Raw genomic sequence first — 14,267 nt, 5'->3', positions numbered from 1 at the left:
TGCTGAGGGGTCAATTTGTCTCTGTTGCCCTCAGGACTCCGAGCCGTCAAATGAGGTGGTCTCAGAGCCCCCAGGTAATGTGGTACCCTCTACCTCAAGAAGTAGCTCTGAAGAGCTGGTATCGGTGGCACAGAAACGTCCAGAAGAGGTAGGACATTCTGTGTCTATTCTTTTTCAAGATTAACTGTTGGGGGATACACGTTTGCCTCTGTTTTTCATGCCTAGTGTTGTTTTACTCATAGCAGAGACTTTTTAAAGCTAAAGCTCAATTTTATCCTCCCATACCAACAACATGCAAGACCAAAATGAATCTCAGGACCTTGATTAACAGTACCTATAAGCCAAATATGTTCCATCAGCTACCTTTTTAATACTGTTTCTTATTATCAGTGATTGGGAAAATATTTTTTCTTGTTCCTGTCTTCCATGCCATGACAGTAACAGGAGTCCTGTTAGATTCTGACAAATTAAACTTTACGACACTAAAGAGTCAGAAGTAAAATCTGTTCATAGGTATATAGGTAGATGTAAAGCTTTTGTCATCTTTCACTAAATTTAAATACAGCTAACTGATGGATTGTGCAAAGGAAAGACCCTTGCTAATCCTGAGCATTTTTTTGTGCCCTTGTTTTCCAGAAAAATTATACTAGATGCTAATGATGTAGTATGATCATAAGTCCATACTCCCTGTTGTTATAAGAAAAGGTGCTGGCTTGTAAGGTAGTTCCATAAAATAGCCAATGACTTGGGGTTTTTTCTGTTCCTGCAATGCGTACTTGTCACAGTACATCATAGCTGGAGGAGAGGTTGTCTGCAGAATTCAGATTCACAACTTATTTTATGGTGGCAATCATCCTTTCAGAGAACAATTATTATACTTAAATTAACCCTTCCTGTGAGAAGGAGATCCTTCATTTGTACTAGCCTTAACGTTATTAATCTTGGCTTCCTCAAACAGTTTAGTTATTATTAAAGATATTCTAAGTGCCAGGTAATATAAAGACTAGTCTTTCCTGATTTTTTCTCAGATTTCTTTTGACTATAATCTTCCCCGTAGAATATGAAATAGCCATAGGAAATACAGTGCCATTTATTGGTTGTTTAGTGCAACCTTTAGTTAATTATCAAATACCTTCTTGAATTTCTCCTTTCCTCTGATAGTCTTGTCAATATGTCTGAAGAAGAGGGAAGTCCGCAGTACAGGGCCAGGAGAATTCTTAAGAGTGTCTTCTGGATTAAGACCAAATAGGTACTTCACTTATTTTGGAGCATCACCACGTATTCTAAGATAGGAAGTCAGGTTATCACATCTAAGCAGTTATGAGGATAGAGTAATGTAAGATTTTAGTACTACTTTTGTTTATATTCTTGAATAGCAAAGGGACCTCTAGTCTGTGAGGGCCATGGGTTCTGCCTTTTAAATCTCAGCTTTGCCAACTTATCTCATTCCACTGGAGAAATTAAAATTGAGAGCACAGATGATATTTAAAAATAAAAGTAGAGGAAAAGTGCTGCAGAAAGAGGAATGAAATGTGGTTAGTAAAAGGCGACTGAGAAGAAGATGAGTATGCCTTTGTGAAATAAAAACTAACTAAACTGGGGGGGAGAGGAAACTTCAGAGAATGGAAAGATGGAAATATACCTTTTGAATTTTACTAAATATCTCAGTAATAGTTTATGGTGAAGCTGTTTTACTGAATGTGGGGTCATAAAGTATTATGTGTGTTTTATAAGGGAATGAGACTTTCTCCAATCATATTTACTGCAGTTTATATAAAAACAGAGAGAGGTGAGTCAGAAAGAGTTTTGTGGTTGGATTTGCAGGGAACCTTGAGAGGGGAGCACCAGTATGCTGAATTTCCAAATTCAGAACCCACCATGAAACCACCCATCTAAGTTACACATGGGTAAGTCAGCATGGTAAACAAACATTTATGAATTACACCCTAAAAAACAGGTCCAAAAAAGTGTTTGCAGAGCTTTGCTTCAACTAATGCCTTTTTTATTCCTCATTTTATTTGAAGTCTCCTGGTACATCACTCCCTTATATTCTTTCAGTATCTGCTTAATGAGTTAATATTTGGATTATCTACAGCTGCTAACTGATGCATTATTTGTATAATAATTTGTCTCATCTGAATTGAACCCATCAGTATTGGTGAGAAGGCAGTTAAAGAAAAGCTCAAATGCAGCCATGGAAAAGAGAAATAGGGGAAAAGTTTAAAGAAGGCACAATGGCTGACACCTAAGGATTTCAGGAAGGTGGAGGAGAGTTTAGGAGGATATGGAAATTGATGTTCAAAAAGAGTCGTCAGACTTGCCAATCTGAGAAGAAACAACTTCTAGTAAGAGAAAGTAAGGAATATCCCATGAGTCGCCACATTAATTTGTATAAAACATAGTTTTTTTCCTGCTTACAATTTGTTTTCCTCTTAGATAGGCCATCTGAATCTAACACTCACTGTGTCATCAGCTTTAATTTTTTGTGGAATGTCATTTGATCACTCAGATGAGGCTTTGTTTTTCTTGTCCAGTCATTCCTCCTAGTAGAAATAGAAATGATGGTCCAATTCTGAGATCTACTCAACAGGAAGACAGGATGGCATCTGCTCTTCTTACTGCCTCCCTTCTTCCCAGCCTCTTTTCATGCTCTAAAATCAGATTTAACTCTGCGGGGGATAAGGACAGTGTTCAGCTATGTGGTATATGACAAAAGCCACTGCAGAAATACTTAGCATGTCAGTTGTTTAGATACCTGTGAAATTTTTGTACCTGTGAAGGATTCAGGAAAGTTTCAGGAAAGTTTCATTCATTGGTGTATTTCAGGTGCAAAAACACTTTTGGTTGTAAAATAACCAAACAGTTTAAAGTTAGAAAGATAACTTGAATGTTTGAATTATTTTAATTAGTATCCATATGAAAATAAGGAATTTTCCTGTGTGATTGATGAGTTAGTATTGTATATATTTATTGTCTTTTTTACAAACTGGAATTGAAAAGTGGAATTGAAAGAAAAAAATGCATTTCAAATGGGACGGATGTGTGCCATCCTACTTTCAGTGTCATTTCATTAGACCTTCTTAGCAGTTTCTTACGAAACTGTAGAATAACACTGCTTTTCATAGAATGTTATACTAAATTATATAGTTTTGGTGGTTTTCCTCCAGCAGTAGTGCTTAAAATAGAAATTTTGTCCCCACAACCACTTCAGAATTCAAAACTGCATTATTGTTAGCATGCCCTGAGACAATACTTTGAATTATGTCTCTGATATCACACATTCTTTGCCATGAATTGATGAAAGAAAATTCTCTGGACATGTCAATTACTTAAGATTCAGAGCTTTTAAAATATTTTAAATATATGAATAGACTTGCTTGAACACTGTAATGGTGTGATAAAATCAAAAGGCAGATGAATCAGATTTCGTGACCCTTACTCTGCTTTCTGTGGTTGCTTTCATTGTGCATCTGGCAGTTACAGTATTTTGAGTAAATATATAGTTTTTTTAGATGAATACACACTGGCATTGAAGAAAGTGTTGTTAAAGTAGTTTCACTTTCCCTTTTTCATGTAGTGGCTAAAGAGCAAGATGGGTGGGCTGTATCTTGATACCATTTCTCATAAGCAGCACTTTAATGCACGGGGAGTGGTGGTGTCAGTGGTTGGTTATCTAAGTAAGAAGAGACTAGTTTTGACAGTTCCCTTAAACCTGAGTAAGTTTATCCTCTTCTTTAATTAGAAGTACAACAGAAATACATGAGTTATGTATATTAATTTCCTTTGCTGATCCTGTGGCAAATCAATTAATCATGTTTTAATAGTGTAAGCCTAGAGGTTAACAAAGCTGTTCTTTCTGAATGGCTGCATTGCCAGAGCAGTACAGATACAGATGAAATGCTGTGCCATTTTATCCTTTGGATAAAAAAAATGAGTTAAAGAACCGACCAACCTCCTACTTACCCCCATGAAAAAGCATACATATATGTTCCGGAGTATTTTAGGGTAAAATATTAATGGTGTGATGGTAGCATATGAACATGAGTAGCTTATGTATCTGTGGTGCTTTCTGAGTACAGTATTAAAACTATAAAAGCTGTACAAAGTGGTGTGATTCTCAACTAAAGAAAGATAAGATAGGTACCCATTAATCTGTTTCTGAACTATTAGACATTTGGTGCTTGCAGTTTATCTGGATAGAGCACAGACTTTTTTCCATTAGTAAAGCACAGCTGAGGTATAGTGTTTTGTTTTATAGGAAAATATGTGTCCTACACTTAAGTCATAGGCATTAGTCACAAGTATAGTACAAGCAGCTTAAAAGGATTATAGAATTCAGTGTTAAAATCATTGCATTATTCTTGGAAAATCTGGGGCAGCCATCTGCATTATTTCATATACGAACAAAGGGAATGATTCTTAGTTTATATTAATACAATTGGCAGCTGATACTATCTTTTGTTTCTTGAGTTATCTTCCTTCTTTGATCTCTGGATAAAATCTTTCCCAACAAGTCCCATTGCCGCTTCAAGTTAGTACAAAAAGATTTTTTTGTAAAAAAAACCAAAGCTATAAACTTCATCAGCAGAGCGTCCAATTCGTCCTTATGCTATTTTATTACACTGAGGTGTTTGCTTTTTAAGCAAAGTATGATGTAACATGTTCTGAAAGAACTGAATAAAATGTAATTCCATGGCAGAGCCTGTAATGATGCTCGTGTGATATTTTCTTGATCTGCTATTATTAGAAGACTTAAATAACTGGATTTCCATCACCAACATCTTTTATTTGAGAAAATAACTCCATTATCATGTAGAGTAACCGCTGGCAAGAAGCAGAAGGATGATTTGCACTCTTAGAGAACACAAGAAAATATTAGAGAAAACATACATTTGTATATCTATCTATATGTATAAATGCAAAGCTTTTATGCTTGTGCTTGTGAAAAGGCTGTGCATTCTTTTCTAAACTTCATAGGCATAACAATATTTTCCCTCTGTTCTGTGTAGCTGCTAGCTTGAGCTTATTTAACATAAGAATTGCATCTTTTTGCTATAAATATGTTGTTCTTCCTGACACACTGTTAATTGAAAAAAAAATACAGTTCCACGCATAGAATGGGTTGGACTGCATTTTTACTCTTGAACACTAAATTTTTTTGTTTAACTTCTGAAGAGCTTTCCTGCTCAGAAAAGTCACTGGAAATTTCCATGCTCTATGGACTGTTTTCTGATGAAAAAATCATGAGTGATAATTTACTAGTTATTCTGTATCATAGATAAATAATCCCCCTTTATATCAGAAGTTATAGGACTGTGATTTCATAACAGAGGTTGATTTGTACTCTGAACCTGCTGCTACACTTGAGATTAGGATGTTCATTTTGTGCAACATCACAAATACTACATGGCATACTTTAACAAGAGAAGAAAACATATTACGTCACCTGTGTCATCCATCCCCTAGCTGACATAAGATTGATCCCTCCGGTGCATTTCTTTGTACTTTATTCTAGTTTTAAAACTTCTGAGCAATGATGGTTTTCACACTTTTGGAGCCTTTTCCTTTATACTCCTGTTCAAAGAACCTCACAGAAGATTTACTGGATCTCTTCTCTTTGTTTTCTTTGAATGGCAACAGAGTTGCAACAGATTATAGATCTGAAATTGCTATGCATTTAGAATATCTTCTGGACCAAAGTCAGATTCATTTTAGAGAAGACTGAAATTTGGTTACTTGACTGAAATTTGGTGATTTGGCCCATAATCCAACTCCTCGTGTCAGAGTGTGGGTTCCAACCATCATACTTATTTATCAAAACAGAGAAGTTGAGTGACCTATTCAGATCATTTGGCACTCAGGAGATTTCTTTGATTTTACTTTTTATGCTTCTACAAGTAATTATTATGATTACTGTAGTTCCCATTAATATTTCATAACGAAAGTGCTAAGCCACATACCTAAAAAGCCTTAGAGTCTAATTTGTGTTAAAAGTGAATTAATAATGAACAGAGAAGAGAACATAATACCTTTGACTACTGAAGTGATTCCTCTGTAAAATAAAGTGGGAAATACAGTCAGGATGGAAATGCTCTGGAGTTAGGAATTCATATTTTCCGTCTAATCTATTCACATGACTGTTTTATGTAATGTTCTTAATAACAAAACATAAAGGTCACAAGATGGCTGGAAAATGCTGTCATGCAGTTCTGCGTTTGAAGTAAAAATTTATTTATGTCTATTTAAGCTGTAAATGGCCTTATGGAATGAGGGCTCCTCTTAGGAGAACATTATTAATTTAAAAAATGAATTAGGTCTGTTTAAAATTTCCACAAATCCAAGACATTTTTCTTTATTTAACCTTTTCACAGTCTCTGCCCTTCTTTAAAGTACATTCAGTCCTATATCATCTATTACTCAGGAAGGTATTTAATACATGACTTGGCATCATTTGCATTATACAAGAAGATTAACTTTACAAGCTCTGCTATTAATCTGAGTAGCTCTACATATTGACCTATGAAAGAACATAATTAAGTTAGCTTAATTAAGTTAATTAATTGTTACACTCTGATGAACTTACTATTGAGAGGAAATTAAAGGCAAATAGAAAATGGCATTCATTGGTTTGAAATAATATTTTAAAGGATTTTACAAAGATACATTATATTTAGATGACGAAAATATCTATTGTGTAATAACCAAAGCAGAGGCAATTAAACATGTCAAAAGCTAAGAATCCCTGCAGTATTCCCTCTTACGGCCTGACATTCAGACATGTTTCTAAAAGCAATAAAAAAAGTGTGCTAGAAATTTAGAAAATAACTGTTGTGGTATTTTTCCCCAATACCCAAATAATTGAATTCAGAAATTGACACCACTGTCTACACATGGACTACAGAGAAAAGCACACTATAAAAGTTAGATAAGGGTTATAATCTGGTATCAGGCTCTCCTTTCGGGGAGAGAAAAGGGGAAGGATTGAAAGACAGCACAGGGCAGCAAGCAGTACCCAGTCAAAAGTACATACTCGCACGTCAGCATAAGAATGTCTTTCTCAGGCAGTGATGGAGGGGAAGGGAGAGACGGTCCTGGAATTTCCTCCCTCAGCTGCATTTCTGTTGTCAGGAGTGCCTGCAAGTTCACTGCAGGAAAACGTACAGGGTTACAGCACAGATGCTGTGCATGGACAGACCCTCCACATGACTCCAACATCTGGGGTGTGTTCATCAATCTTGATATGCACTGATGTGTACTCTGAAGATCATCAATTCCAAGTAGCCATAATTAATAAAAAGTAAGGGAAAAAAGGTGAAACATGCACAAATGTGCCACAGTAAATGCTGCCAAATGAGCAGTTTATTAATCTGTGAGATCCATTAATTTTGCCATGGCTTTAGTTTGAAATGAATTTGTCTGAACAATTATTAGTTCTCTACTAATTTTTTTCCCTAGATATATAGATTTTCTGGATGGCATCCTCAGTGATTTTAGGATTTCATGCTTTCTTTCTGATGTAAAAAGGAGTATTTTTACTCAAGTGAAAACAGTATTTTCCCTGAGGTATTATTCTTTGGCATTTCCAGATCACATGAAAGGCTCATTGATCTGTGGATACATTCTCTGGAAAAATAGCAGCATTGAAGACGGGAAGCCAATGGCATTTAGAATCACTTGTGTACAAATTTGTATTCATATTCTGAATACAGATAAGTTGGAATTTCGTTCCTTCAAAGAAAAAAAAGAAAATCTTTCCTTGAATGATACTAGCTTCTTTTTATTTAAAAAGAAATTCTGAAACATTCTTTAAAATGGATGGGTTCAGAAGAAACAATTAAATTACAGCTACTGTACATTTAATAAGACATATTGTTTTTCTTTAACACCTTGCTCACAAAATAAATTAGTTTTAATTTTTGTAAATTCAATTTGAAATGAACATGTGGTTATATTTGGCCACTTTAAAGTGTTATAGAGTGTTAAACAACCAGTTATATTCTAAGAAGAAAGAGCAGCTTTGATTTCAGCTTAAACAACATGCTTTAAATCATAATTTTTTTTTTTTTTTTGGCTAGAGGAAGAAAGTGGAAAATTGAATGAAAAATTAGAATTAAGCAAGCTTTCAGTGGGAAAATAGCAGCAAGTTGTACAAGCTGAAGGTTTTTTCCCACATGCTGTATATTTTGATAGCTGTACTGATGTCAGTGGACTTCAGAGTACCTGTGTGCACTATCTGGTTAGCTATGACTGGATTGTTTTGAGATACTCATGTGATGGCATGGTACGATGTCACGTAAGCCACTGTTGTCATTTGCTCTGTGGCATGTGTGGTACACAATGGAAATTCTTTTCTGGAGGAAAGTAAACGTAACTCTTCAATATGTTATGCACACACTCTTTGTGTTCTTTTTTCTTTCTTTTTCAAGGGATTTGTTATCTTCTCTCTTATCTGTAATATTTGAATGAAAAATTAAGCAAATACATTCTCTTGTCATTGTATGCAGTGTAAATATTAGACTTCACATTGCACTATGTGAACAGAGCAATGATCCTTTTTCTAGGTGATATATAATGTCAGAAATTTTCTGGTTTATTTTAATATGACAGGTTGAAAATATCATCAGAACCCTTTAAAGTTATTATAGTCTAGATTTCAGATAATGAAGCTTGAGCAGAGTTGAAAATTTCAATGTCATCTTTAAGGTAGTGAAGATAAGCAGAGGTCAGTCAGTAGTCATTAATAACGTAGGTTATATAGATTTTTCCCTATCCAGTTGTTTCAGGGTTATCTCTGAACTGCAGTTCAATCCCAGTAGTGTCGCAATGCTGCTTCATCAAACTATTGTTTCTGTAAATTTCTCTCACTATTAAGCAGAAATTTAGACATTGAAAGAGTTCATATTACCTAAATATTTTAATACAATAGGATCAGTGATGTTATTTATTAGAATAGCTCTTTCTACTATTAATGTGAATTTTTTGAGTCATATATAATCTACCCTAATTAACAGTAAATTAAAACTAAATTTGTTGACGACAAGTATGTATTTTCTGAAGACTATGAAGTAGATTAACACATACCATTATCTTTCATAGCCCTCATTGACCTGATGAATTCTTCTTAAGTGAACAGTTTTCCTATAATTAATTTTTTATTTTTTAAAAGTGGCTACTCGGCTATCTTAGTCTCACAGAACCTCTAGATTACCTGAGATACCCAGAACTATATATTCTATGCTATAGTTATGGGCTTTAGAAACTGTGCAAACGTTAATGAAAATACAGAAAAAAACCCAGTTAAATTCAAAGAGACTTAAACTGGATGAGGAGTGGTATCTTTGGGAAGTTGGTTCTCCCTTATCCAGTCCTGATGTATTTTGCTCTGGTAAGATTGTTGTTTAAATTGATAGAAGTCAGCACAGGAAATTAGTACACACGCCTTCTGTCAATAAAGATACCTTTGTGTCCTCTCGTAAGGACTGCTTTGGTATTATTCTATATTCTCCATATACACAAAAGAGGTGGAGATATGCCTACTGCACAATTTAGCTGGATAAAATTATTTGTCTAAACCTCCATAGATTGTGCCATTGTTCACTGCAAAAGATGCTTGCAGGGGGCTTTTCAGGGCACTCAGAGTAGGCTTTAACCTAGGGGACACTGCTGGCTAAGACAAGGGTCTGGAGATGCTCTGCAGTTCAGTGGCCAGCAGAGCAAGTCCTCAGCCAGTTTACACCAGCCCAAGCCCCCGCTGCTGCTGAAAGGGCTGTCTATTCCCACAGCCTGCCTGCTGGTCTTGTTGGACCAAAAGATGCGTGAGCTGGGTCAGTGGGCTCTTCTGGCAGACCATGGGGTGACATCCACAGGGGGTGGAGGGAATACATAGCTGTGGACCACAACCTCCCTCTTCAGTGGCAGCCTGCAGTTAAATAGTCCAGGACTGACAGTGAGACTGCATTGTGATTTCAGTGCTCTAGAGAAATTAAATTAAAATAACTCTCAAAATACATGTTGATGTTTCTGGCATTAGTGTATTGACCAGTTCTTCTGTATTTATCCACTCAAAAGGAGCACTTTTTTCCTCATTTTACAACTCTCCGCTCAGTTTAGCCCACAAGAGTAGGCTTGTCATATTTGGGTTGTTCAGGAGATTGACTAAAATTAAGAGCTACTGCTTAATGTTGTAAGTGATGAAAATCCTGCTCTTCTTTCTGCAAATTAGGATCAATTACTACTTCTAAGATTTTCAGACAGGTGATTAGTTACACAAAATTTAGACTCTGATTTACAATCAAGAACTGCAGTCATTGGAAGGCACAAGAAGTGGTATACGTGTGCTTGTATCATTGTGACTTTTTTTGTGACCTTTATTGGAAGAAACCTTTTCAGAGTATTAGTGCACAGAGGTCTGGCCACACCTTGCTTGTTGGAAATCTGTCACTATTGGTTTGGATTCACAAGTTATAGAGAACCATGTTCAAATCTAAGACTCTAACCTGAGCATCCTCTCTCCAAAAGCAGAGTAAATTTAAGTAGTAAGTTCTAATTTGGGGTAGATTTACAACCAAAATTCCAAAATGAGCAGTCAGTATAGAAAGTTGCCTTAAATCTGTACAAGTGAATGACAATAGGAGTGTTCCCTGTATCCTTGGTTAGTTGAGGGGGTTTTTTTAGTGTGTTAAATATTAGTGATAATTTCAGTTTTATTAATCAGTAGATAGGTTTTGTTCTCTAAAATTCATAGATCAGAGGGCCAGAAGAAGAGGTTATTATCAGATAGTTTCATTTATTATGTAGTATATGCCATAGTACTTCTAAATTTCATGTGGATAAAAGCATATTTTTGCAAAAAAGGTATCCATCTTCATTAAAACCATTTCAAATTATATGGAGTTTAGGTTCACTCCATATATATAAATATTAATTTACTTCATGTGCTAATGAGCTCCAGTGTTAAATATTAGTTTAATTTCTAGTCTGGATTTGTTTTAGTTCAGTTTCCTTCTTTGTCAGCTAGATCAGAGACAGATTTGGTTTGGATTTTCTTTTCACTGTATAAGCCTTTACGGACTGTGAGCTACTAGTCTTCCACTTTAACATACGTTTTCCAAACCTTTGATTGTACTTGACTCCATTTTTCTCAAATTTTCAATAGACTTTTTGCATGTAGGCAAACTGTAGGTAAACTCAGTTAATCTAATATTGGTCACATAGGATGGGTATTATGAAGATAAATATCCATAGTTTAGGAGGATAAAGACATACATTTAGAAAATATCTTCTCAGGGAAGTGTAGAAAATTAAACACAAATTCAAGAATAAGGGCATATGTATTCTAATGTAGCTCTGAATCTGAAAATGGAAGAGAAGATATGAAAAGCAGGAAGCATGTAAAGGACATAAAGAAAGGAGCAGAGAATTTTTTCTGCATTTTAGATGCTTATTTTTATTCTCATTTTTTGACAGTCTTTATGTATATAGTTAGCTCTGGGAAAAAGATCTCAGTAAGTCAGCATTTAAAAATGGAGTCACCCATAGAATATAATTTGTGTGTGTGTGCACGCTGTGCAAAATTTTAGATGTTTGTTTCTGCAAAATGTTGCTTGTTTTAACAGCCTCTTTATAGTTTCAAGGGTGTTATTTGAAATGGGGATAGAGGCAAAAATGATGCAGTGTCTTTCAGAGCCTGTAGATAACCCAAAAGTCACCATTGTTCATATTATAGCCTGATAAGCAGCAAAGTGAAAATAACCCAGTTTTGGAGTCATGTTGTTACTTGAGAAAGCTTTCACTGTCTGCAGAGGCACCAAGTTATTCAAAAAGGGGAAGCACCTTAAAAACTTACAAAACCCAAACCCAACCCCTGTTCCTGTAAGACTGAGTAAAGTTCCTTCTTCACCACAAGCGTGACACTGTGAGAGATCTCTCGTTATGCCATGGAGGGAAATACATTTGATGCCTCCATCCCTGCCTCAAGGTCTCATGTAGAAACACTGAACACTTAGAGAAAATTGGAAAATAAACTTTTGTTTGAATTACTCTGTTTGAGATTGAAAGGTGGAACAATTTATAGTGTTCTTTAAAATAATATTACTATTCCTAAAGTCTAAGTTTTCTAAATTCTTCCTACGATACAAGGTATTTTGGGTGAAATTTCTTTATCTCAAAGGTTATTGAATTTAGTAAATAACATTAAATTTGGGAAACTAATAGGGATAAATTTGATTTGTTCTAGCCTTCATCTTGCAGTCTTCCCTGGGCATCTGCCTGTGGCCATAGAAGATGACAAGAAACTGGACTGGATAAACATTTGTTGTTACCCAGTGCAGCTCTTTATTTCTTTATGCCAAAAGTTAACTTGACAGTGTCTGGGTAGAGTGGTGAAGCCGAGAAATACTCTCAAAGATTAAAAATTTTCAGATGCAATATTGCATATGTGGTGTGGTTTCAGTTTTGGGTTTTTTCCTGCTAAGTTAGCATCTATGAATTGTGTTTTATAGTTCACTGTTTAATACAAATGTAGCACATTTGGAAGACGGCTTAGCCAATTTTTCAAGAGTATTATGACTTTAGAACTTCCTGATTTTTATTTACTGAATTAATTCTAGTTGATTTTCATTTAAATCAATATGCATTTTAATTTGAATTTAATAAGCAAGGGGTCTTTATATTACAGTCTGTGAAGCTCCCATAACACAATTAGCAAATAATTCTGTGCAATTATATGTTATACTTTTAGCATGGCAGTCTTACCCCAAGAGCTTGTCATTTTGAGCATTTATTTTTAACTCTATAGTCTGCATTGTGAATACATTTCAATTTTGCAGTCAAGGCTGTATGGTTAAAAGCACTGAATAGAAAAAAAAATGATCCTTACCTTGGAGAGCTTCCATTTCTAGTATAAAACAAAATGATGTGGATAAAAAATTTTAAAAAATCAAGTTGTATTAGTTCTGTTTGCTACATTTTGACTAAGATTTGCACTTAATAGGAGAGGTTTTCTTTTTTTAAAAAGAAAGACTAATAATAAGACATAATATTGTTTCAAATATTTGGAAATTTCACTGGTTTTTATTCTACAGAGTTTATTATGCAGCAGGTTATAATAGCCTCTACTTCTCTACATAATACAGAAACTTAAGTTAGTAATAGAAAGAGGATTGAAGACAGTAAACAGATTGCATAATGGAACAAATGAATTTCTATTCTTATTAATTGGTAAACTTAAGATAGAGAAGTATTGCACATATAAAGTGGGAAAATGGAAGGCTGTTCGCATAAATACTTTTTCCACTGTTAAAGCACATCATTAATAGACTTTATCAAATCAGACCAAGGATCTGTATCAAGCAGCTTCATCATCCATGTAGTCATGAAGTGAATGTCATCAGAAATCACTGGGCTTAAACACTTATCAGCTCAATATGATAAAATGACTGCATTTTTATTTACACAATAACCTCAGATCCTCATATTAAAAAGTGGCAAATTTTTTCGCCCTTTGCTGTTCTAAGTGTGACACATGTAACAATTATTCATCATTCCGTAATGGATCATTTTTATCAGAGTCCTGTGTCTCTTCTGTATATATAGAATAAATATTTATGTTTTCTCATTTTTCTGAACTAGAAGATACTGATAGAATAGGTTTGAAGTGTCAACTATAATTCATTGCCTGCAAAGAAAAGCTTTATACTGATACTGTGTGAAAGGAAAAGAATATCTAAATCATTTCAGCAGCGAGCTTATAACCAAGATAATATCAGCATTTTCCTTCTTGAAAATATATCTGCCATAAATTAGAGGAGGTCTTCAGTATTTTATTAAAATGCTTCTGACAAGTTTAACCCCATCTTCAACAGGAATGTAGGTATGAATACAAAAACCTTTTTTTAAAAAGAAAAGTGAAGGTCAAGTGAAAGTTAAAACAAGCTTGCAGTAAACTTCTTACTAATTCTGCAAATATTTTGTGTAGAACACAACAAATTATGATGCTCATTTAGTATCAATCTAAAGGTACACATTTTATTGTTATAGAAAGCTTAAGATATATATAACACTTTGCTATTTTGCACAATGGTAATATAGTTTGCAAAAAAACCACAAAATATGTGTATACTGTGTGAATTTGAATGAACTCTTAATTTAGTTAAAATTAGCCTTAGCTGTAAACATAATTGAGGAGAGGTGCATATCACAGTATATAATTATGTTTGAATATATACATAGAAAAGTAATTGGGATCATATGAATATAATTAGAATTCA

At 34.6% G+C, this 14,267-nt stretch overlaps 1 protein-coding gene across 1 annotated transcript in view; it reads left to right on the top strand.

The window, feature by feature from the left end:
- Nucleotides 1-14,267, top strand: part of PHF14 (PHD finger protein 14) — a 173,149-nt gene that overhangs the window by 138,232 nt on the left and 20,650 nt on the right. The window contains 1 exon segment of the mRNA XM_074863630.1: nt 35-148. Coding sequence (XP_074719731.1) covers nt 35-148 — 114 coding nt within the window.

The sequence above is a fragment of the Strix uralensis genome, chromosome 1 (assembly GCF_047716275.1).
Source record: "Strix uralensis isolate ZFMK-TIS-50842 chromosome 1, bStrUra1, whole genome shotgun sequence".
NCBI lineage: Eukaryota > Metazoa > Chordata > Aves > Strigiformes > Strigidae > Strix > Strix uralensis.
This window is presented reverse-complemented; position numbering and strand designations above follow the sequence as displayed.